This window comes from Protobothrops mucrosquamatus, unplaced genomic scaffold (genome assembly GCF_001527695.2).
Source record: "Protobothrops mucrosquamatus isolate PMUCROS unplaced genomic scaffold, P.Mucros_1.0 scaffold_125, whole genome shotgun sequence".
Classification (NCBI taxonomy): Eukaryota; Metazoa; Chordata; class Lepidosauria; order Squamata; family Viperidae; genus Protobothrops; species Protobothrops mucrosquamatus.
Window position 1 is genome coordinate 632,909 of NW_015386201.1, and position 26,456 is coordinate 659,364.

General features: G+C 38.1%; 1 protein-coding gene across 1 annotated transcript in view; it reads left to right on the top strand.

Annotated features, from left to right (window-relative positions):
* Positions 1-26,456, top strand: part of ANKAR (ankyrin and armadillo repeat containing) — a 38,195-nt gene that overhangs the window by 10,478 nt on the left and 1,261 nt on the right. The window contains exons 6-20 of the mRNA XM_015817001.1: positions 1,002-1,221; positions 5,329-5,536; positions 7,375-7,583; positions 9,494-9,598; positions 11,185-11,429; positions 12,489-12,657; positions 14,409-14,650; positions 15,136-15,289; positions 15,399-15,560; positions 17,324-17,430; positions 18,833-18,955; positions 20,850-21,008; positions 22,114-22,231; positions 24,890-24,999; positions 25,462-25,658. Of these exons, the coding sequence (XP_015672487.1) occupies positions 1,002-1,221; positions 5,329-5,536; positions 7,375-7,583; positions 9,494-9,598; positions 11,185-11,429; positions 12,489-12,657; positions 14,409-14,650; positions 15,136-15,289; positions 15,399-15,560; positions 17,324-17,430; positions 18,833-18,955; positions 20,850-21,008; positions 22,114-22,231; positions 24,890-24,999; positions 25,462-25,658 (2,528 nt within the window). The remainder of the gene's footprint in view (positions 1-1,001; positions 1,222-5,328; positions 5,537-7,374; positions 7,584-9,493; positions 9,599-11,184; positions 11,430-12,488; positions 12,658-14,408; positions 14,651-15,135; positions 15,290-15,398; positions 15,561-17,323; positions 17,431-18,832; positions 18,956-20,849; positions 21,009-22,113; positions 22,232-24,889; positions 25,000-25,461; positions 25,659-26,456) is intronic.

Genomic DNA, 26,456 nt, shown 5'->3' on the forward strand with positions numbered 1-26,456 from the left:
AAGAAACGAAATATATTATTATACAATGGTTGGCTGCACAATGAGCCAGATATTTAGAGTGGGTGGCATTTTTTTTTAATCCACTTAGTTCTTCCCAAGGACCTGAAATAGGCAGCAGGTGTTAAAGGTATCATGGCAGAAGGGAAGCTGTTCCAAGTAGAACTGCCTTTTGCAATTGACAGATGGTGATTTTGTCAATTTCAATATTGTTCAAGTGGTGTTCCAGTTGTTTTAGGATTGCCCCCACGGCACCTATTACTGATGCTACCTTTACTTTCTTTTGCCACAGTCATTCAACTTCTATTTGCAGATCTTTGTATTTTGTGATTTTATCCAGTTTTTTTTCTCTTCTCTTCTGCTTTCTCAAACTACTTATTATTATCATAACAATTACATCTTAAACTACATTCGCCCCCCCCCCCAAGGCTAGAGTTTGGAAGCATCACTGCTTCAGACAGGAAGGCGGTGCAGAGAGTGGTGAGAATGGTCGAAAAGATCATTGGCAGTTCCTTCCCTCCCTCCCATCCAGGACATAGCACAGAAGTGGAGCTTGAGCAGGGTCCATAAGATTATCTGGGACACTATACATCCTCTTCACGACCTGTTTTCCTTGTTACCTTCTGGGAGGAGGTTTTGTGGTATCCGAAGCAGAACATCCAGATTCAGCCAGAGTTTCATTCCATACAGCATTAACCTTGCGAACTCTCAAGCTTCCTCCTTCCGTTATATATTCAAGATGGACAGTATTTAATATTTATTTGTTGTGTATATGTAGGAGTGTGGGTCTATACATATGTTGTACATAGTATGTTTTGGTGTGTGTCACGTGTGTGTTTCACTTTGAGACCGGGCAACTAAATCTTATTTTTGATGTCTGCCGTTGTGCCCGCAGTAAAAAAAATGACAAGAAAGGTTATCTTATCTTGAAACCAAGAGGGAATCATAACTGAAAGCACAAATAGAGTGAGCGACCTTCACTGTTTTCATTTCTGTGGTTTTAGAGCCTGTCTTTTGGCATGAAATCTGCTGCTGATAGAGGACTGGCTGCCATCTTCCTTACCTTCTGCCGCAGGACCTCCATCAACAGTCTTGCTATTACAGATGACAATGGTTATGCATATATCCATCATGCCGCTATTTACAACCGTGTGGCAATTATAGCTCAGGTGGTTAAATTGCATCTAACTATTAATCAAAAGCGTTCTATTCCAGTGAGCCAAGGTAAGAAAGAGTAGATGCTGCCAACAACTTGGGAGTGTCGGAGTTCTACTCCTTCCCATTTATATGAAACACTAAAAGTCTGAATTTAGAAACTATATATACGTATATATAAAAAGAAATGAATATGGATATTCTGCAAAGTATTCATTTCTTGGGGTGTCATTTGTTTTATTTTCCAAAACGTATGAGATCCTGTTTTGCTCCTTCTATAGATTTCATAACTTATCGATGTGTAATTCACATTCAATATCTGTGCTCAACATTTGTCCTCAATATTCTGTCATCTAATTAGGGCAATTTATCCAACGTGGCATGTTGTTTTTTCAGTTTTTATCTACAGACTAATTAAGAACCCAAGGTTTGAATGTTTGCTTCAGTGGTTGGGTTCACAGAGCATGCTTTGTCAGGATTTGATAAACATAGTTTGTTGAGTAAACTCATTCAAGACTAAGCTTCAAGGTAAGGGCTAAGCCAAAGTCAAAGCACATTATAGCCTAGCTGAATATATGAACTGGGACACTGTAAACTTTTTTTTAAAAAAAATGAGATTAAAACTGCAAGGCATACACAGTAGTCACTTAATCCTCACCTATTAAATCACCCTAACATTGTCATTCCACAATCTTTACCTAGTAATGAGTAGTAAATGTTTAGAGGTTATCTTTTTATGTGTGCTATATCTGTTATTAATTTATTATTTATTAATTGTCATATGATAAGGCTAACTATCATATAAAAATACAGTAACAAAGACAATATCAACATAATTTTGGGTTGGTTTTTTTTTCCAGGAAAACGTTTCCAAAGACCAGAGGCAAAAAGTGGTATGTTATAAATTTATTATCCTCTTTTTATATAAAACAAAGCTTTAGCAGCTATCCCATTTTATGATCAATACTGTTTAGCAGTAATGAGACAGAGGTCTTCCAATAGTTGGAAGCATTGCAGGAGCATTCATGCATGCAAATTCAACGTTATGTGAAAAATTATTTCAAAAATCAGTTTTACTCAAGAACCAGCTGGAGGGGCAAACTAATTTAAAGTGAAGTTTATAGCATTTTGTGAAAGCCCTAAAAATTCTGAATAATTGAGATTATTGTGATTGTATGTAATACTAAGTCAAAATGACATTGTAGCTAAATGTGATTTGCTTTTATCATATTATAGCTAGCTAGCTAGCTAGCTAGATACATAGATACATAGATACATAGATACATAGATACATAGATACATAGATACATAGATACATAGATACATAGATACATAGATAGTCCTTGACGTATAACCACAAATGACTCCCAAATTTCTGTTGCTAAGCAAGACAGTTGTTGCCCCATTTTATGACCTTTCTTGCCACAGTTGTTAAGTAAATCACTGCAGTTGTTAAGTTAGTAACACGATTGTTAAGTGAATCAGGCTTTCCCATTGACTTTGCTTGTCAGAAGGTCGCAAAAGGTGATCACATGACCTCCGGGACACTGCAGCTGTCTTAAGAGCCAGCTACCAAACATCTGGATTTTGATCACGTGACCACAGGAACACTGCAATATGTGAAAATTGGTCATAAGTCATTTGTTTCAGTGCTGTTATGAATTCAAACGGTCACTAAATGAGTGATTGTAAGTCAAGGGCTCCCTGTACAAATTATAACTGTGACCTGAAAGTGATTTATTTTTTATTTTCAGGAAGACCTGCCTTCATAGAAAAGGATGTCACGATTGGAGAAAGAAGTTGTGAGTTGTAAATAAACCCAGGATTAACATCATATTTATTAAGGATATTTGCACACATTTTTGTGTACAAAATTGCCTTATTTCAAACACTGACTTTTTTTTTAACAGAAGATGCTGGTAATCATCTCCCATTTGCAGATTTTCCTTTGTACTCTTGCAGTTTCTTCCATTTTGTGGAAACGTGTGTTAAGAGGAGAATCATGGAATAGTGGTATAGTCAGTGGTGGGATTCAAATATGTAAACAACCGGTTCTCTGTGTGGATGCCGCGTCCGGAAGTCCATTCTGGGCCTGGGCAACAAAAAATTAGCTACTGGTTCTGCCGAACTGGTGCGAACCGGCTGAATCCCACCACTGGGTATAATGCTTCTTTCTTAAGTAGCAGTACAGAATGTACCCTTTGATGTGGCATGTTGGTAATGATTACCATGCTCCTGCCCTGCATACAAACTTCTCACCTTCTCCAGTCACATAGCCTCCTTTTTTGAGATCCAACTTAAAAAAGAGAAATGACTTCTAAGATTTTAAAAAAATACCATACAGTTAGGACATGATATTGAAAGTAATTTATGTTTTTGAATTGCATTAAAAAAATTAGCGTAACTGGCACCCGCTGAAAATAAAGTGAGATAAGTTGCACTAGATCCATCTTGATATCAAATGCAAATGTTCATAGCTATTTCTCTTGCTATCACATCTGATTGCCTTTTCTATTCTAGTACGTATATATTTTTAAAAAAAGAAAACATTCCCTTCTCATCCCTATGGGTGGTATGTGTCCTCCTCAATTTCAGGTTGTCTAACAGAGGCCTGGGAGTCTGAGGGTTCTGTGCAGGATCTTAGCTGCTCCTAATGCTGCATTCTTCTGGACAGAGAGCTCTGATGTTGTTCTTGGGATCTGTTGGAACCACTTCCCCAGCTGGATAGTGCTTAATAGCACAGTAGTTAAGAGTGCTGCCTTTGATGCAGGAGACTGAGATTTAAATCTGGTTTGATCCGTACCTTACCGGTAGGGGTCCTTGGGCAAAGACTCCTTAATGCAGGGGTCCTCAACCTTGGCAACTTTAAGACTTTTGGACTTCAACTCCCAGAATTCCTCAGCCAGCTAGGGGTTGAAGTCCACAAATCTTAAAGTTGCCAAGGCTGAGGACCCCTGCCTTAATGTTTCACCTGCCTACCTCAAATATGCGAGTGGCATGAACTAAGAAAGTCATGCTGGCTTGGATGTGACCCAAATTAACAAGGTCCACCTCAGATGTTGGGGAATCAGGACAATCTGATGATGTGGGCTACTGAAATAAACCATACATGGACAAAACATGAACATGTATGTACGTACTATGTACTGTATATGTATATTAATACAATACACACACAAGGGCACTTGAGCAAGTTTATAATGTCAAGGAATACTGAAGAAAGATAAAATTTTATCTGGACTCACAAGAGATCGCTGTTTCCCTCCTTCCCTGTTTCAAGAAATCCCGAGTACAATCCGTCCAAACGAAGCACGTTGATGCAAATCCATTTATTTCAAAGGAAAGAATTTAAGAACGTTATGTATTCCCAGCTGTCCCTTTGAAATGCTGTGTAAGAACTAAACATACTTAACCTTGACATTGATCATTTGCTTGTGCATATTAAGGTGCTAGTCATCCATGCATTTTAACTGCAAGATATCAGGCCCTAAGGTACACATGAATACATGTGAATGTCGATGTTTCCAAAGTGTACATGTAAGAAGAAGATAAAATGGAAAAAGAAAGCCATAGGGCCAGAGCTGCAACAGCTCTAATGCAGCTTGAGAGCTTCTGTTTTATGCAATGCAAAGTGAAAATCATTAAATATATTTCATGAATTCAAATTCACTCTCTTTAATTAACATGAATGGATTGAAGTCAAAAATTTGTTTTCAATCTGTCTCCATTCCACGTTGACTCCGTTTTGTTCTGGTCCCACCTTCTGCCTATTTTTTGGAGCGTCATCCCTATTTTGCCCAGTGGAACCTTCAGCTAGAAAAGTCTGCCATAAAGTGTTCTTACGCTTTTATGAGATGGTTAAAAACACATAGGTTATAAATTTCCAAATGTGCGTCTTTTATAATTGGCCCACCGTTTATTTTGTTTGGAGTTATTAAATGCCGGAATGCGGTTCATTTTATGCTTGTCTGCATAGGTTGCTTTTCTGACATCAAGAGCTGCAGCAATAATAACAGATACAGCTTTGGATAGCATAACTTTAATGTTAATTACGCAAAAAAACAAATGAGGAACAGAGCACAGATACATAGCTAGCACGCAAGCCTTCTCTTCTACAGAGCTTTAGCTTTCCTTCCTCCAGGCCAGTGGTCACTCTTGCCTCTTGTCATCTCTCAGCGTGGGGACCCACAGCTTTGCACCTAGCAGCCCAGTGCAGCTCCCTTGAAGCGCTCCATTTCCTTCTGGCTTTAAGAGCAGATTACCAAATACCCGATGATCGAGGATGGTTGCCTATCCATTTTGCTGCCTATTATGACAACGTGGCCTGCATCACAGTCCTCTACCGAAAAAACACAGAGCTAATAGAGGCTGAAACTCAATCTCTGTGAGTAAGCAGAAACAGGTGTCCCGGAAGAATATGGGGTTGGGGGGGGGGAGACCAGAGACAGGTTGCTTGGTGGGTTTAGGAAGCTGGTAGAGTTGAGAATGAAGAAGAAGTGGTTGGTTGGAATGAGGGGGTGGTGGTTCTGGATTGCTGTGAAGCCAGGTCAGAGTGAGAAGACCTGTGGTATTTGTTTGTTTGTTTGTTTGTTTATTCAATTTCTATAGCTACCCAACTCAATTAAGTGACTCTGGGCAGCTATATACAGCAATTGGATGTGGTTGTCAGCTTCTGCCTGCACTGACTTGGCTACAGAGTGGAGCTTCAGTGGAAAGGAAGCCTGAACAGAGACTTGAGAAGAGGGTGGAAGCAAGAATTTTGGCAACTGGCCCTCAAACATGGAACAACAATCTAAGGCAGGGGTCCTCAACCTTGGCAACTTTGCCGGCTGAGGAATTCTGGGAGTTGAAGTCCACAAGTCTTAAAGTTGCCAAGGTTGGAGACCCTTGATCTAAGGCATGCTAGTAAGGAATCTGGGAGGGGGGGTAGAATGTGGTCCAGTCAATGAATACATATGCTTATACAGGTAGTCCTTGACTTATAACAGTTTGTTTAGTGACCGTTTGAAGTTACCAAGGCACTGAAAAAAGTGACTTATGACCATTGCAGCATCCCCATGGCCACGTGATCCAGGTACTTGGCAACTGGATCATATTTATGATGGTCGCAATGTCCCAGGATCATGTGATTACCTTTTGTCAGACCTTCTGACAAACAAAGTCAATGGGGAAATCACTTAACAACCGTGTTACTAACTGAACAGTTGCAGTGATTCACTTAACAACTGAGGCAAGAAAGGTTGTAAAGCAGGGCAAAGTTCACTTAACTATTGTCTCACTTAGCAACATAAATTTGGGGCTCAACTGTGCTCGTAAATCAAGGATTATCTGTATATGCATAGATCTTCTGTGCTAGCACCAATGTGTTTTGTCAGATAAGGTCACTCCTGAATCAATTTCCCATGTCTTAGTGTGTGCAAATTTTATCTAGCTTGCCACCTTGATTTAATAATAAATCCTAGGAAAGATCAGCAGAGGGGAATGTAATATTATTAGAACAGAAATTAAAAAACAGACTTTTTTTTTAAAAAAAGGATATGAAATTCTGCTAGCCTCCTTACAGAAATTTCTGTAAGGAGGCTAACAATTTAGCTCAATTTAACCATAACCCTAACCCTGGAACTAAGTGTTACTTGTCCTTGAGTCTTAGTATAGTTCCCCAGAAAAGTGAGTCTCATCTGATAGTTAGTCTCAGTGGCCTAGAGTAATGTGCCGTGTAAGTTTAATTTGTTTACTTAGACTTCCATTGAGTTTTTTAGATTGATGATGTATAGGTAGTCCTCAACTTAATGAGTGCAATGGAGCTTGCTTGTGACAGTTCTAAGTCATGGTGGTCATAAAAGTGAGTCACTACATGACCAGACCTGTTTTTGCAAACTTTTTTGCTGGTGGCCACAAAGCGATGCCATTGTTCACTATGGGGCATATTTGTAAATAATAGTTTTCAGCAAAAACGTGGTAAAATGCAGTCACATGATTGGCGGACACTGCAAATGGCCGTAAATGCAGGCCAGTTGCCCTGTGCCCAACAAGTGTTCCTGTGACCAGGAACTTCAGAACTGGGTCATAAGTATCTTTGGGGGAGTCCATCATAATTTTGAATGATTGTTAAGCGACTAGTCCTAAATCAAGTACTGTACATGAAATAAAAGCCACTGTATTTCTTTAGATTTGGTTCAGTTTGTTTCATACCACAGTATTTTGTTCTTTTTCTATCAATAGATATCATTCCACACCACTTTTGCTTGCAGCTGTATCTGGAGCACTAGATAGTATGAAGTATTTGTTTTCTCTTAAAGCCAACTGGCTAAAAAAAGACGGTGAAGGAAATAACATAATACATTTGGCTGCACTGAACTTCCATACAGAAGTTTTAAAGCATCTAATTGAGTTGAATAGCCCTGATCTCCCAGTTTGGAAAACTCTTGTTGGTAAGTACCCTATACAGTAATTCTGATTAAATCAGAAAACTTTCAGGGTGGGATTAAAAAGGTAAAGGCTTCCCACGTCCAGTCGTGTCCAATTCTAGGGGATGGTGCTCATCTCTGTTTCTTAGCCAAGGGAGCCAGCATTGTCCAAAGACGCTTCCATGATTATACGGCCAGCATGACTATAAGCCATGATTATATGGCCAGCATGACAAAATGCTGTTACTTTCCTACCAAAGTGGTATCTATTTATCTACTCACATTTCACATGGTTTTGAACTACCAGATTAGCAGGAGCTGAGGCAAGTAACGGGAGCTCACCCAGCCGTGTGGTGCTTGATCTCAAACCTGTGCTGTCAGCTTTCCATCTGATAAGCTCAGTGTTTTTAATCACTGAGCCATGATTCATATGCCAGCTTCATGTTTCCCTTCTCCTGGGTGACTAAAGCTCTCTTTTGGTGACAACATGAGGGTGATGTGATTAAAAAAAAAACATTCTGGAGACACGCTACAGAATCTGATGAGAGATTCCTACTCAACAAAGATAATGCTGCAAAGGATCTATCTCTACTGCTAGTTTGCCTCATCAATACAAGCCACCTTTTTTGGATAGCAGGAATAGACAATAGCATTCTGTACTCATGATTTACCCATCACGGAAACAGTCTTCGTTTCCCACTGTGCCTTCAACACAATGGTTTTTGCACTTTGGCTACTTTGCACAGGTAGGAACATCTCCTTAACTCGGTCAGCGGATGTCATGGTCTTCTAGAGAGCAATTTTGGAATAGCCACAATTCATTGCATATGTATATGCAGGTGTGTGTGTGTTCAGTAAGACCTCTCCTTAGAAAGGAAAGCAATCGGTCATTGATACTTCCAGAAAGGAAAATTGGGACAGTTGCAAAGGAATTGTTCATTGGGAGGACCTGCTTTCCCAACTGAATTCTTTGCCAGCTGTTGCTAGATTGGACAGAATTTTCTTAAAATGGCTTAGTCTAGTTAACAGGACCCATAGGGCAGAAGTGCCTTAAGGGTGTACTGCAGATAGACCAACAAGGAAACTGGATGACCCATTGGTGGCAGCACAGGGCTATAATATTATCATAGGGGTTATAAAAGTTTTTGGCGCCATGACCCCTAGAATTGAAAATATGTGTTTGTGTAACCTTCACAGACAAACCTAAGGGACTTTGTATTAGGCAAGAAATAAATACATCGCTGACTTTTAATATAAAAAAGAATCTGTATATAAAATAAAACAAACACAGATATTTCCAAATTTATAAAATCAATCCCTTTATTTAGAAATAAATAATAATAAACCAACAAATTTAAAACTAAAAATGTATTGACAATGATAAACCTCCTCACTTTTGCAAAACTCCAAAAATCTGGCTATTGGTTTTGATACAGTTACCCTTGCTTCTGGTTCCTATTGATTTTAGATCAATATCTTTTTCTGATTTCTGGAAAACCTTGACTGTCTGCTTGCTTACTCAGGCAGAGCAGATGTGAATGCTGAAGGTGCTCTTTGGGTGCATGTGCTGGGAGGCTTGTAACTCAAAAGTTATAGTAGGACCCTGTCAAGTTTACTTCGGGCTTTGCTTGAGTAAGCTGGCTGCTGGTTTGTCCAGTAAAGCAGAAGCAAGTTTTGAGAACGATGCTGTTTTGTCGGTAGAAACTCCCCAAACCAAATGTGAATTTCTTCCTCAAATTTGCTTCTAATCCAGCCCACAGTTGGAGAACCTCTGTAATAAGAGAACCACAAGCCTTGTATTCACCATTAATTTTCCTGTTAGACTATAAAGAAAAACAGTGTTATAAGCCAGAATTAAGACAAAAGCCACGGGGCTGGCCATGTTTAATGCAACCATTAAATGTTTAACAAATTATTGTTAAAAATCTTAACAGGCATGCTGAATTGCGAATCCTATATTAGGAAAAGAATGGCAATACGGTGTTTAGAAGTACTTTGTCTTGCCAAAGGTGATTACTGGAAATGTATATTGCAGGCAGGTGAGATATTATGTGTACCATTTGTCACTTTTTCTGCTAGAAGTTATTTTAACAATAATAAACCTAGTGAAAGAGATCAAACCGGCTTCTCTGTCTTCTAGAATAGGGGTCCCCAACCCCTGGGCCGTGGCCTGGCACTGGTCCACGGCCTGCCAGGAACCAGGCTGCACAAGTGAGCAAAGCCCAATCTGTGCAGTGTGCGAAGCCACGCCCCTCCAGTCTGCAGAAAAACCACCCTCCACGGAACCGGTCCCTGCACCCAAAAAGTGGGGGGGGGGGCTGTCCTAGTATACTATCAATCTGTAGCCTAATAGTTTGGCTGCCTGACATAGCTGACGTGACTTTTGGTTACCTAAAATTCATGTCTAAAGACACTTTAATGTCCAGGCTGAGATTCCCTACTAAAAAGTGGCTCAGGATTTAATTTTCTCCATGATTACCAAGGATCCATAACCATACATGAAACAGGGCCTATTAGATTTGGTGTTTTCTTTGAATAAAAGCGGTGAGGTAGAGTTGCTATATGTGACCTTTTTATCATCTTCCTAGACAAGTTCATTCCTAGCCTTGGCAGGAATGGGCTGGAGGGGGAGGGGAATGTCACTTAAAGTGATCCAACCAAATTGCCTAAAAGAAGCATTTCTCAAAGGTTTATGAAAAGATACTCTTCCTTTACCTGGGAACTCACTGCAGTTAATAGTCCAGCCTCAAGCATTTCTTTTCTGGAAAAGATAAAGGAAAAGGTAATAATTTCACAACTGCAGACACACCTGTGTAACATTGATTATCTGGATCCATTTCAATTGGGCTTTTTATCTGAGATAGAGGGCACTTAGATGAGCTATGATTGAAGAAGAATATAGAGAGTACAGCTCGTCTGATATTACATTCAATAACTTTCCCAATAAATCAAATTTATACTAGGGAAACATTTATACAAATATTAAAAATATTTCTGGAAATAACTTATCAAAGCACCTACTTGAAACAATTATCTGAAAAATTATATATTTGCAAATTTACAGAACAAAAATATGCATTTCAAGAAACTGATATCAGTATATAAATATCAATTGGAGGGGCAGGGTTAAATAAAAAGAAAAGTGAAGTACAGAGAAAATATTGCTTATTACTTTATTGTCTGCTTTCCCATGGCAAAGGCATAAAAGATTTTTTTATCTTATTGGTTTAGTGGCAAGGAAGGCAATAGCAAGCAAAATCTAAGGATCTGAATATTCTGTGAGGTTTGCTTGTCAGCATAAGTTTATATAATGGCCGTCTAAGTCATTTTAGGGCCTCAGACAAAACCAAATAGCATCCCACCCCCACTAGAGTAGGATTCCTAAAAAATGTGCTGTAACATTCAGGCACCCAGTTTTGCAGTCTGCTGTCAGTATATATACTCATTCCATAGTCTGCCATTGGTTCCCCCTTCAGATTCCACTGCATTTGCTCCCTGCTTTTGTCAGTTGCTCAGAAGTTTTTAACCAAAGAAACACAATCATCTAAAGAAGTCGGAACCTTGGAGAGATTCATAGCATGTTGCCTTGCTCTAACTGGTGGGTTACTTTTGTTCTTGGTGGCAGGTACCATACCCTCATTAATCAGCTTGTTGAAGAGCGAAGACGTCAAATTGGAGTGCATCACTCTGGGAGTGCTGAGTAACATCTCCACCCATGACTCAATTGTCAGAGCCTTTGTAGAAGCTGGAGGCATTCCCGTGTTAATTAAGCTCTTGACTGTGGAAGAACCTGAATTGCTGTCTCGTTGTGCAGTGTTTTTATATGATATTGCCCAGCTGGATAATAATCAAGTCATCATCGCTGAACTGGTAAATCTAATCAGGAAAAAAATGTTCACTTTTGTGGCTAGCCCTTCTTCAATAAATTAATTAGAATAATAAGAAGATGGGCATGTTTTTCCATGGTAAGGGACACACCTTGTATTATTTGTGACATTATTCAGACTTGTTTGATGTTTACAAGTATTACAAGTACAGGCCTGAGTGGATTTGGCCACTTCTAAGTGCCACAACTGTGGCTTTTGTTGTTCTTGTTGTTGAGTAGGTTTGAGAAATCAGGAACAAGACTGATGAATGTAACCCTTTCTTTCTGCACTAACCTTTGAAATGAATTTTTGCCCCTGTGTTAATGATTGCTGAGCTATATCTTGAACTAATTTTAATTGCAGTTAAGGTTAATCTTGATCATTAGGATTCTGCTTGACTTAGAATATGAAATTTTTAAATCACATCTTTGGATAACAAAAACACTGATTCGCTTAAAAAAGGGGGGGGCATGTTATTGATGAGCTGAAAGCGGAAAGGAGAAGTATCCTCCAGGTTAAATGTATGCAGTGCTTTTTTCCTAAAAAAAAAAAAAAGGTGCCGGAATTCACACACGTCATACAACCCGCCTTGCCTACCCTACAAGGTTCCATCCAAAAAAGGTGCCGGAACTCCGTTCTGGGCGTTTTATGAGGGAAAAAAAAGCCCTAAATGTATGCAATCTTGAAGGTGGATTCTGTTTTGTGAACTACAGTGTATTTAACATGATAGATTGACTTGAATTCAGACGGGTTTTTTTTATTATGCTAGAGTTCTGATAGAATAGTTCTGCTGGTGGAGAAAAGGAAAGTAATCCTCACTGATTTTTCCCTTCCTTTCATCCCACCGACCCATCAAGGCTAAGCAAGATACCATAAACCCTACTTTTCCCCCCGCCATACTCCAGGAGATCTCAAGAACTGTGGAGAGAAGGAGAAAATTAGGAAAGATGACCTTTTCAGCCTGTGAAAAATGGAGATTTTTGTTAGATTCAACCCACTGTATTGTTTGGTTCTTAATTAATTCTACTTTTGCCTATGTCCCTTACAACTTTTCTTAATGTAGGGTGGAATTCCTGCTCTCATCGATCTATTGGAATATGACTTACAAAATCTGCTTGTGAATGTAATGAGCTGTATCCGAGTATTATGCAAAAATAATAAAGAGAATCAGCTGAAAGTGAAAGAAATGATAGGCATTGAACCACTTGTCCAGTTCTTACGTTCAGATTCAGGTAAAAACAAAAACAGCAAAATAAGGTAATCGGTTTTAAGGAAATGACACAGCTTGCTGATCACTTAACTTTCTAGATCAGTGGTGGCGAACCTATGGCACGCATGCCAGAGGCGGCACTCAGAGCCCTCTCTATGGGCACGTGCGCCATGCCCCGGAGATGGCAACTGTCCCTCTTCAACCAGCCGCCCGCTAACCCACGTGGCCGGATGCATCCCAGCACGGCTGGTTTCCCTTCCCCCTGTCCCATCCCTCCTGGCCTTGCATGCTCTCCTTTTCCTGGGCATGACCCACTGCATCACCTCCTCAGCTGTTGGCTGGTCGTCCAGCTCAGAGGCGGCTTCTCTGAACTGCTGGTGGCTGGCTGTGGAGCCCCAGAGTGTGCCGGCCGAGGGGCTGGCAGGCTGTGGCTGCTGATGGACACTGTCGGCCCCCATGCACTTACTGGCCTCTGTGTGCGGGGGCGATGGTGTCAGGCAGCAGCCACCCTGGCCCCTGCCTCGCCTTGCCCTGCGACAATGGCACCCCCACCCTGCCTCACCTTGCCTCGCCTCACCCCGCAGGACGAGCCTCCTGCCCACTGCCCTACCTGGCAGAGACTCCTGGATCTCCCCCAACCCTGCCCGGCCCCCACAGGCATCCTTTCCCACAAGCAACATCAAGGTGACCATGCCTACCTTGGCCATACCCACCCAGTCTGCCATGACCACCACAGCCACGCCCACCCAGTGGACCACACCCACCTGGCACCCGGCAATACATAAGTGGATTTTGGGTTGCAGTTTGGGCACTCGGTCTCTAAAAGGTTCGCCACCACTGTTCTAGATCATTTTACTTCTGGGGTGATAGGGCTTGCAGGAGAAGACATCCACTTCACCAGCAGTATCTATTCTCTAATAGACAGATGTAGTTAAACTCCAATATGAAGTGCAGCCTTAGAAGTCTCAGTGCCAAGGAGAGCAGATACTTTTACTAGAAAACTTTTACCTTCTCATTCCTGGTTCCGTCATTCATTTGTATAACCCATTAAGGAATATCTTGCTTTACAAGTGCTAGAAAATTGATTTTAATACTTTGAAGGGGAAAAAATGTAACATCATTATCTAAGTACAGCAACAAATCTTTGTCAAGCATTTTACTGTCATTATTAAGTCAGGAAATAGATATAGTAAAGAATAAAATAAGAGCATATGCACTAATACAGGGGTCTTCAAATTTGGCCCTTTTATGACTTGTGGACTTCAATTTCCAGAATTCCTCAGTCAGGCACGCTGGCTGAGGGATTCTGGGAGTTGAAGTCCACAAGTCATAAAAGGGCCAAGTTTGAAGACCCCTGCACTAATATTTTAAAAATCTAACATCTACAGTTTATTTATGATTATTTATGTACATTAGGTTATTTCATAATTTTTCCATGAACATTGAAAACATATACTCCTGGCATGTCAATACCAATATAAAGAGGATAACCTGCAATAACTTCTTTTTTTAAACTGGGAAGATTAGATGAAGGGTATACAGTAAATGATTATTTCAAAACTATATGTATAATAGTGATTACCCTTTGGGGATGCATTGATGATTTTGAGGTGATCTATCATTGGTCAGAGAAGTAAAAAAAAATCATTCAAAAGAAAATATTCAATTTGTAAATTGTCATTATTACAATAAGTAATAAGAGTCATTAAAAGATTGAAGCAGATTGTACATGTATCTGGCTTTTATTTTTGTAAATTTTTTTCTGCTTAAAAGATGTCCTGGTGGCAGTGGCCTCAGCAGTAATTGCAGAAATTTCTCGTGGGAATATGGAAATGCAGAATGCTATCGTGGCGGCAAATGTTATTGATCCTCTAATTCAGCTTCTCAGAGGAAGGAAAATCAGTGTCCAGGTTAAAGGAGCAATGGCAATTGAGGCCCTCTGTGAAGGGAACACTCTTATCCAGATGAAATTTCTATCCAGATCTGTGACCAAGTTCCTTCTGAAGCTCCTAAAGGCAAGTTTCATTTTTTTAGTGGGTTGTGTTACCCAAGTCATTGTATATAAGGGATGATGATGATGACGATGATGACAACATGCCATCAAGTATTGTCAATTCTTAGAGACCACATAGCTAGATTTTCCCATGATTTTATCTGTCCCTAACCTGGTCCTTCAAGTCTCCCAACAATAACTGAAATCATCCACCTGGCTGCTGTGGGTCCTCTTCTTTCCTTTCCTTTCGTCTTTCCCCAAATCAGAGACTTCTCCAGAGAGCTGGGCCTTCACATAAAAGCTTTAAAGTAGGATAATTTCAGCCTGGTGAGATCTGGATTGGTTTGTTCGATGGTCCATTGGCTAGTTTTCTTGGTTCTCCGTGGTATTATCAGGAGTCTTCTTCAACAGCAAAGTCCAAAAGCATCAATACTCTTCCTATAGAGTAGGTATACTTGTGCTCGTAAGTTTTCATATATAGCTTTCTCGTTTTGGTCCAACTTCCAGGCCTTTCACTTGAAGGTGAAGGAACAAGGGGCTGTAACCCTCTGGGCCCTAGCTGGACAAACCCTGAAGCAGCAGAAATTCATGGCAGAACAGATTGGGTACAATTTAATTATAGACATGCTTCTATCACCGTCTGACAAAATGCAGTGTGTTGGTAAGTCACCGTTGTTTTGCAATCACAGGCACATTTTTTAAAAAAAAAAAATCATGTAGGAGTTCAAAAAATTCTTAAATGTATTTGTTACCTTTTGTTGTTTTGGAAGGAGGAGAAGCTGTCATAGCTCTTAGCAAGGACAGTGAAATTCACCAGAACCAAATATGCGAAGGGAATGGAATTGCCCCTTTGGTCCGGCTGTTAAGAAGTGGAAGGATAGCAGAAGGCACCCTCCTCAGTGTGATCAAAGCCTTAGGCACAATGTGTGTCGGTCTGTAGTTCCTTTTCTGTTGCTCCCAAAGTATAACGGTGTTAAAGCTTTTGTAGAAAAAACCATGGAAGGGCCTAGGAAAGCGTAGTCTTAATATTATACAATATTGGACAGATTTGAGAGCTATAGCAGTCCATTTCCCCCTGTATGGCAACCCTCTTCACAAAACAGATGCGTTATCAAAATAGCTGCAACCCTACACCTGCATAGTTTGTGACTCACAAAGCCAACTATAGCTCAGTCAGGATTTAGTTCACTCTTTTTCTGAATTTCCTGGTATACGCTTTTGGAGGTATAGTTGGCTTGCTGAGCTATTTTTTTTTAAAAGAAAATCTAAAGAAGTCATCAGGAGAGATGGTATGAAATTATTGCTAGCAGCTTATATTTTAGTCCCATTTTTTTCTAGACGACCTTATCCAAGGATAGACCTTAATACAATCATTTCCAGCAATGTCTTCCGAATATACAGTATTGTTTTAAATCAGATTAGTCAGTCCATATATCCTTCTACCTCAGTACAGAGTGCTCTACTACAGTACTCTGATAGTACTGTACTGTACAGATGTCAGCTGCAGACTCATCCTGCTATCTGACCCTTTTTTAACCCAGGATACTACCAGGGTCTAGTAAGAAAGCCAAAGTAAAAACTAGCTTTATGGGGTAAAATCAGTGCAACTGACAGTAATGTCATACTAAAATCAGTAGTAAAATATTGGTAAGTTCTAAACATCCTGAAAATATTTTTTAATATCTGGGAATATCTTTAATATCTAAAAATTTCTTCATCTAGCATTTTAAAACTTTAAAAGTAATCCTAATTCTATTTATCACAAGATATGTTTCCTAATTTGGGAAGCTGTTAGATTTTATCTATCTATCTGTCTGTCTGTCTGTCTGTCTGTCTGTCTGTCTGTCTGTCTGTCTGTCTGTCTGTCTGTCTGTCTGTCTGTCTGTCTGTCTGTCTATCTATCTATCCAGGGCTTTTTTTCTCATAGAACGCCCAGAACGGAGTTCCAGCACCTTTTTTGGATGGAACCTTGTAGGGTAGGCAAGGCGGGTTGTATGACATGTGTGAGTTCCGGCACCTTTTTTTTTTATAGAAAAAAAGCACTCTATCTATCTATCTATCTATCTATCTATCTATCTATCTATCTATCTATCTATCTATCTATCATCTGTCTATCTATCTATCTATCTATCTATCTATCTATCTATCTATCTATCTATCTATCTATCTATCTATCTATCCATCCATCCATCCATCCATCCATCCATCCATCCATCCATCCATCCATCCATCCATCCAGTTTTGATTCCTAGCAACTGCCTGGACAAGTCCCTGCAGTTGTCTTGGCAAGGTTTTTCAGGAGTGGTTTGCCCTTGCCTCTTTCCTAGGGCTGAGAGACAGTGACTGGCCCAAGGTCACCCTGATGGCTTTGTCCTAAAGTAGAGGCTGGAACTCCCAGTTTTCCATTTTCTAGCCTGGTGCCTTAGCCACTACACCAACTTGGCTTTCTCATATATTGTTTGTACTTGGACAGAAAAGCATGCCTAGTTTCTGGACTCAAAAGGCTTTGCTAGCTCTTGATTTATGAGGACTTTCCATTGATTTGAGCTAGAGCATGGAGCATATACTTGCTTAAAAGTAAAGAACAGTTAAGGGATCATATTTTACTTGTGCTAATTTTTCTTTCCCCCCCCCTTTTTTTTTTATTTGTATGGATCTTTTGTATGGATCTCTTTGCCTGACATCAAACTTGTAGGTGAAGCTCATATAAGCAATCCACTTAGTCAAGAGAATGTAGTGGATGAAGGGGCTTTGCCGATACTTGTTCATTTACTTAAAACTCATCCATCCCTTCAGATAAAGGTGGGTTTTAAATGTTTGTCATACAGATCTAAACTAGACAATCTTAATTTAGCAACTGTCTCAAATGGTGACTGTTTGCAGTTACAACGGTGATCAAAAAATAATTTCACTATCAGTCCTCACATTTGTAACCGACACAGTTCTACAAAGCAAAGGAAAACTGAAGTAAAAATATAAGCATAGTTGCAGTTTCATTTAGTGACTGCTTCTCATAACAACCGAATTGCCGGTTCCAATTGTGGTCGCTAAACGAGGACTACCTATTGTTCTTGAATGGCTTTGATAGTTTCTCCTAATTGAATAATATAAAAGAAAATAGATTTGTGGGATCCTGAAGACTCTACTTGCTGATAAATAGCCTATCACATTAGATAATGGAACTTCAATCTTAAGAACATGTATTTGATTTTGCCATAATATCAGCATTAATTAAAATATGAATAATATATTAATATTATTTCAGTCTCTAGGAATGAAGTTAAAAGATGAAATATACATAGCTACCATAAAAACAACTAAAAGCAAGTGGACAGAGCCTTTACAATCAGTAGTTGACTTCCTGGGAACAGAAGTGGATAGTCATATCCTAATGACACAATGATCTTGAGAGGAAGACAGTGTTTCATAGAATTGGCTAGCTTTGAAAGGATAGATCAAGACTATGATCAGTCCTGGCTTAGTGGGCCATCAACTTCACCCTAGCACTAAAATCGTAAATCATACTGACACATATATACATGCACAAAAAGAAGGAGTATTAAAGATACTCCTGCAATTAGTTTCTGCGATTGTCCTAAGGATATTAAAATATTCAGTGAGATGTATTTGTTATTTGCACAGATAAAGAATGTTGCTACAATATTTATGCCTGTGTATTTTTCTTCTGTGCATACACACTTTGTTACAATACTTAGAACTGTTTACATTACATTTAGGATAAACAGAACAGGAGAAAAACCCACAGATTTGGGGATTTGAAAAGAAGAAAATACTTTAAACCCGTAGAAAGATTTTTGCTTTTAACTTTAGGTTTTATGATATGCTTCATGCCTATATCATTTAATTCGTTATTTTCTTCTAAAAATATGATATAAAAGGTTGAAAAAAATCTAGATGTCACACTCTGATAAGGTTACAGTACCAGGTCTGAGCTGCAAAACTCTGGACAACCGTTAAATAGCAGCAAAGATATATATATAACAATTTTACTTTTTTTGCTGTGATCTAGAAATACAACTAGACATTTGCAGCTGAGATCTAGTAGTAGTAATTTTGGAGAAAATATTCTTGGGCACCAAAAGCTAGATTTCCTGAAGCCATAACAAGTTATAGGATTATTTTCACTCCTCATAAAGTATTATAATTCAAGTTTTAATTTTTCCCAATTCTAATTCATCTTTAGGTTGAAGTTGCATTTTCCTTGGCTTGTATTGTTTTAAAGAATAGCAGTCTGCAAACTGTATTACAAGAGAAAGAAGGTTTTTGTTATTTGGATGTCCTTAAGCTTTTTTATGCACCAGATAAGGTAATAACTTCAGTAAAATATTTGGTATTCAAATTATAAAATCAAACAATAAATTAAGAATCTTCAGCATCTAGAGCTGTGGACACATTTGGAATTTTGAGAATGCACAAAAATGGTTGGAGTTAGCTCAGACCACAAAACACCCACTTTTACTTTTGACAAAGGACAGAATTGGCCCTGTTGACATTAGTAGATGACATTCTGTGGGGAAGGAAGTAGGACTCTTCTGACGTTTGTGGATCTCTCATCAATTATCCTTTTGGATCATTTCCACGAGATGCACTTTGAAGACAATGTCCTACTGTGATGCTACTCACACTTGCAGGAAAATTTTCAGAGAGCAATACTGGATGATGGAGCCTTGGCATCCTGGCAGTTCTACTGTGTGATGCCAAAAGGTATTAACCTACCCCACTGCTTTAATATCTATACAACGCTGCTGAAATGGCCATCAAGAGCTTGGACAAGCAATACTATCAGCATGCTGATGACACCCAGCTCTACTTATTCAAAACTTCTGACAAATGTCTGAAAGCAATGATGAGTTAGTTGCAACCCCCCCCCCCAAATGAGGCTGAATTCTCACAACTTCTCCCTCCGTGCTCTAGTAGTGCTTTCTTACATTTGAATGTGGACTGGGACATACTGGTATCAATAATAAGATTTGGGTTGTATTTACACTCTGGTACTGGTGATACTGTGGTGTGCCTGTGAGACTTATATCTGGTGGGAAAGCACTGACACAGCTCCTGCTGTATGCTTGCCACCTTGTGTGAATGAGGATGATTTCATTTTTTCCTCCCTTTGGCAATAAAAGATAACATGGCTGCATACTGTCCTTGTCGGTACAGGTACCCTCTCCTAGGTATTAAAAAAAGGTGATGGCTAGGGCTGACATCAGTGGATAACTTGTTCAAGGGAAGTATTGCATCCTCTGGCATCTTTCCTAGAGGGATACCTGGATTTTTTTATGTTATAGCTAAATCTCTAACTGAAATTTTGCCGTTTGTGTACATTTGAAAACTTGGAGGAGTATATGGGTGAATCTATTCAGAACTTGAATGTTAGAAGCTCCAGTGAAGGCTTTATCTCACTGGAGTAATTACTAGCTGTAGATATTTGCAGGAAGAAATAGTTTGCTTGGGCCTTGCAGTCAATCAGCAATTGAATAATGCATTGGATGAATAAAGGCTCCTTGAATATAAAATCTGGGATGCAAATCTCCAAACCACCATTAGATGGGAATAAAGTGTAAAATGTTCTCTCTCTTGTGTACCTAATAGTCATCCCCAGTTTTGTAGCACAAGACAGGTAGCCCTGCTGTTTTGAAATGACAATTTATTATGCAAAATAGAACAATTGAGATGTGATATTTAGATGATATAGCTAATGTGGGAGAATAAATTGAATCCTACAAAAACCTGGAAATTTTGTATACTAGACACAGAATTAACTCACTGGATCAATGTTATAATGTCCATGTGGCCCACTTTCATGTGAAACAAGAACCTTTGTCATTTAAATAAATAATGAAATTTGTATTCAGTCCTTTAATTGGTGACAACTAAATATCCACATGTCCTCTTGCCAGTTTAATGACATTTGAATAACAGATAGCATTCACTCTGACAGCATCACCTTTTCTTTTTATTAGAGGTCTTTTTGTTATCTTTTCTTTTTCTCTTCAGGAACGCCAAATTACTTACACTATCCTGAGTGTCTTTCCAGATGAAGAACAGAATATCAAAACTTTAAATGAATAGTATAAAAAAAAGAAATTAAATCCTTTTAACTTTCCTGGAATTCAAAGTAGATACGCTGGCTTGGTTTGTGTGAAAAATCTCAGTATCTAAATGTGAACATTTACATGTTACTATTTTCTTGTTGTTTTAAGGATATCCGTTTACGAGCAGGATATGCTATTGCAATTTTTGCTTACAATAATCCTACACAACAGATACTGATTTTAGAGTCTGGACCCATATCAATCCACGTATTTGAACCACTTCTGGGCTCGGATGTAGAGACAGATAGAGCAATGGCTGCGTTTCAGGTACAAAACTGGATATTGCATGAATAGTTGGTTCAGAATTATTTCTGCACAATTATCAATAAACATTTTGGAAGAATGGAGTTTGCCACATAGAACTTGGAACTTTCCTGTTGGGAAAATTCTGTTGGAATCCAAAAAAAAGTAGACTTCCACAAAACCTGAATATGGAAAGATTATGACCAGATTTCCTAAAAGATGCTGCTCTGGAAATTTCAGACTCTTAATTCCCATCAATTCCCACAAACCTGGTTAATGACTGGCAGTGTTGTGGATTGCAGTAGAAAGCCTTTCTAAAATAACTTTTTGTAATGGAAGGCTTTCCACAGATTGAGGCAGGCTAAATTGATGGAGTGTGCGATTAAACTGATCTGGGATGGACCATTCTTTTTGAATGGTCTGCTGTAGAAAGTGGAGTAGCTAGATATGATGAAAAGCAAGGGCTTTTCTGTCCTTGCACAAATGTTTTGTGCAAGATTCCCTGTAGAGTGAAAAACACTCTACAGGGAATCTTTTCTGACAAGGCGCATTTCTACTTTTTGTTGGTGTGTTAAAAATCTTAATTTTTCAGGAAATCTTTGAGGAGTTTGATGGCTGATTCAAACCTCTTCAGATATTTCTGTGAGACTAATTAATATTTTGAGAACATTTTGCTTGTTTTGTTCCCGGTTCCTGGTTTGTTCTTATGTATTATTGGACACTTTGAGCCCTTTTGCTACAAATGTGGGCCTTTATCTTGTTATGCTGAAAGTCTATGTAGAATTAAAATTGTCTAAATTATGTGAGATTTACTGAAAGGTAAAGTATATTTAAATTTGAAGTATAATGAATATGGAAATATTCCAATAAATCAAAATCAGGGAGTGATAATGATACGTAATATAAAATGCCTAACTAATTTTAGCTAACTAAAATTAACTAACCTTAACTAATGCATTTTTTTCTCCTACTACTATGGTTTTGTAATTATAAAATTCCCAGTACTATGTGTATTTAATACTGTCACTAAAATGATTAACTATTATATTGTGAAAAATAAGGAATTAAAAAAAGGAAAATTATAGGAAATTTGTTTTATCTGTTGTGTCAAAAATATATTCTATTTCAGATTGTAATATTAGCAAAAATTATAATTAATATGGATCAAGTTAGTTTATCTGCAAGAGGAATTTCTATCTTGGTTGACCTACTATGTTCAGAAAAATCAACCACACTAGTGTTAACAGGTAACTATGCTGTAAAAGAGCAAATGTATATAAAATACTAAAATACTATGCAGTATCACTGTAGTAACAAACTGTTATTAATTATAATGTGGTGCCTAAAAGTGAAGATTTAATGAAGGAAACAGGGATAATCTTCACTAAAGCCATAGCCATAGTTAGAATGCAGAATTGCAGGCTAACTCTGCCGACTGCCAGCAGTTCGATCCTGAGTGGCTCAAAATCGACTCAGCTTTTCATCCTCCTGAGGTCAGTAAAATGAGGACCCAGATTATTGGGGGCAATATGCTGACTCTGTAAACCGCTTAGAGAGGGCTGTAAAACACTGTGAAGTGGTATATACTGTAAGTCTAAGTGCTATTGCTAAAGTGGTTCCTACTGTATATCCTTCTTGAACAATCCCAGAAGGATTCACATGATTGTGTTCATATAAACAGAGAAAAGTATCCTTCCACGCTGACTTTGAAAGATATATGAAATGAATAAGAAATTAGATCACCATCTAAACCAGTGTTTCTTAAAGAATTGTTTTCGGAACTCTGGAGGTTTCCAACACTCAGATCAAATTATTTGCTAACCTATGTTGAAAAATAGCATATTAAATCCCGTCCAAACAATCACGAGAAGCAGTAGCAGCAATTTTAATTTTTAATATGGTATCAGTAAATATAACCCATACAAACAAAACCTCTTTTGGGATCTCCATAATTTTTAAATCTGGGAAAGAATCCCGAGAAGAAAAAGTTTAAGAAACACTAAACTAGACCATATTAGATAGGATGTAAAACAGGGGTAGTCAACCTTGGCTCTTTTATGACTCGTGGACTTCAATTCCCAGAATTCCTGAGCCAGCTGTGTAAAACATGCTACTTTGATGGTCAGTTTTTTTTCTTTTTAAATAATAACTAATATAGTATTTAACTCTCTCCCTTTTTTTCTCACCTTTCAGCCAAAGGATACCATTTGCCATCTTTGGGGTCAAACAGCACTTCAGGGAAGGGAGAATTCCTAGGAGAAAAGGGATGGTGGTGGAAGAGATTAATTTATGATACTTCAGGCAGTTAATAGGAAAGAGTTAATTGGAATATACTAACAAAATTATAAAAACAATAAAAATATATTAAAAATAGAGACCCAGTGTTAAAGTATTGGCCTAGAAACCAGGACATTGTTAAGTTTTAGTCCCGCCTTAGGAAGGAATGCCAATTGAATGATTTTGGGCCAGTCACTCTCTCTCAGTCCTGCCCACCTCAGAGAGTGGTTGTTATGGGGAAAGTAAGATTATTAGGTATGTTCATTACCTTGAGTTATTTATAAAAATAATAAAGGAAATATAAAAATCTAATAAATAAATAAAAATTGTGAGGTAACAACAAGGGTCTGGATTGTTGCTTGCTTCTATTATTTTGAAACAAAGCCTACACATAAATATCACATTTGCTTTGCTGTTGTCTAAGTTATATCACTGAAGTAATTATATGGCTGGTATATAATTTTCTAGAAAATATCTCCGAAATAAGCAAATATTTTAGTCAAGATAATAATAATAATAATAATAATAATAATAATAATAATAATAATAATAATAATAATAATAATAATAATAATAATAATAATAATAAAAAGTTGGAAGGGACCTTGGAGGTCATCGAGTCCAACCCCCTGCTCAGGCAGGAACCCTACACCATTTCAGACAAATGGCTGTCCAGTCTCTTCTTAAAAACTTCTGTGTTGGAGCATTCACAGCTTCTGGAGGTAGGTTGTTCCACAGTTGTTCTAACTGTCAGGAAGTTTCTCCTTAGTTCTAGGTTGCTTCTCTCCTTGATCAGTTTCCATCCGTTGCTTCTCGGATGGAAACTGATCACATCTGTGCACTTCTTAGGGTTGCCAGGTGTCCACTATTTGAGTGGACAGTCCGCTTTTTTCACATTATGTTCAATATTTTTTTTCACAAAATAGTGGACATTTTTTTAATTCAAAAGCTTTATGATGAAACGGTACGTAATCTAAAGCTGTACAGTCTACTTTTTTTACTACTTAACCACCACCCCCGCTTGTCCGCTATTTTTTGGAAGCAGACCTGGCAACCCTAGCACTTCTTCAGCTGAAGAAGTGGTTAACTGAATACTTAACTTTTCACCTAGCCCGCATACCAAACGAAGAGAAACAAAAACAAGGAAAACTGAAATATATTAAAGTCTTGTTTCATTAAAATATTTAAGAAATTACAATTGACTGACTACAGATTTTTTTTCAGATTTTTCAATGCTGGAACTCCGTAAAATGATAAATGGATGTGTATAATTCCCATGAGTATTGAGATTAAAGTAGAGCAGGAAAGAAAAATGCTATTTTTAATAATTTAACGTTAATCTGTACCTTACAGGTTCCACAATTGCCCACTAGGCTAATGCAGGCAAAGCCAAAAGCAAAGCCCAAATAATATTTTCAGTCTTCCATTTTCAGTCTTCTATTCTTTCAAAAAATGAAAACCAAACCCATTTTAAGTGGCCTGTGACCCCACAATAGGGCGTTCTGGTTCAGTTTGAGAAACTCTGGTCCGATACTTTGGTAGTTCTGATTGTACTGAACTGTGTTGGATACAATTTATTTGCACAATTTAGAAATACTTATACTTTCATTCCGTTTCCCCACCCCTAGGAAAATTAATAGCTAGCTTGGCCCACACAAGGGCAGGCATTCCAGAAGCAATCACAAGCTTGGGAACTGTCCAACGTCTTTGTTATCATTTATATGCAAAGGAAGAGGAGGTAGGAGTTTAAAATTCTGATTTTCTTACTGTTTAGCAGAGACCACTCTCTCCCTGCCACTTGATGTGAATAGAGCACCACATCACGTAATACTGTTTCGTCTTGTACCATTATATGTTCATTTCACTTTGAGTTCTTAGATCATCTTTGCTTTCTTGGACCTGTTAGTGGCTCTAGTATATTTAGACTGTGATTTTCAGATATCAACCTCACCCTGGCTCATCAAAAATGTAATACAGTGCTCACAAACTCATACATACAAAATTGGGCAACAGAGAAAGATATATCCAAATAATGGACAGAAGTGACATACAATATACAGAATTTCTTCAGGACGATCCAGAACTTTTATAGTAGTTTTCATAGTTCTCTTGTTTTGTTGCTTACTGTAAAATAGTCTGATTCAATGACCCTAAATAAAATTAATAAACTGTATTCCTACAATGTTGATGTCTTTTCTAGGTTCGTTCAGCTGTGGCATGTGCTCTTGGCTATCTAACATTTAATCGGACTGCATATCGCCATCTGTTGGTGCAATGTAGGAATAAGCCCAAGTTGTTCAAGAGGCTAATAATAAATCTCAGCAAAGATGCAAAAATAAATTCGGATTTCGTAAAGGAATTTAAGAGACAAAAAAAAGTTGGGCTCCCATCTCTCAGGTATGAACAGTATTTAAAATGTTAGTGAAGTTTCAGAATACTGTGCACATCAGCTTTAGAATAAAATATATTTCTGTTTGAAAGGATAAATCACATAGATGTTTCGGAAATATTCCAAATATGGAGGATATTCCAAATATCCAAGACTGAGAAGATGAAAGATTTTTATTTATATACAATGAACGCCCTGGCATGAACTTGGTGAAAGTCTATTTCTGGCTGGAAATAGGACTTTATTCCAGAACAAAACCACTTGGATTTTTTGCAAGACTACCTTTAAATATTTTAGAAAATACGTTTCAAGAATGAAGCCTTTCATGTTTACTTGCTGAATTTACTGGATTGAACCACAACAAATTTTCTTTTTCTATTTACTGTGTAGTCCTTTTGAGTTTTATAGCATTTGTGCAAACAGGTTTTATGGCATTTTAAAAATTGTCTTGAACTTATTAGGAAAATGTGATGTTTTTAATTAATATTAATTAAATGTTATTGAAGAACAGTAGTTCAGTTTAGTTCACAGTTTAATATACATATCTTACTAAGCACAGACTACTAGACAGCCTGAGATTTTACATCAGGACTGATGTTAAATATTTCCATAAATACTGTAAATGTTTAACATTCATCAACCATGGATTCATAAATTTGCTGTCATGTAATCATTGTCAAATTTAAGAAGAGTAGCCAACTAATAAAGCAGACAAAACGAGACCCGAAGCCTGCATATTTATTGAGGCATCACTGTCAGCTGAATCAAATTATAGATAACGGAGAAGTTCAATGAAAGTAAATCTA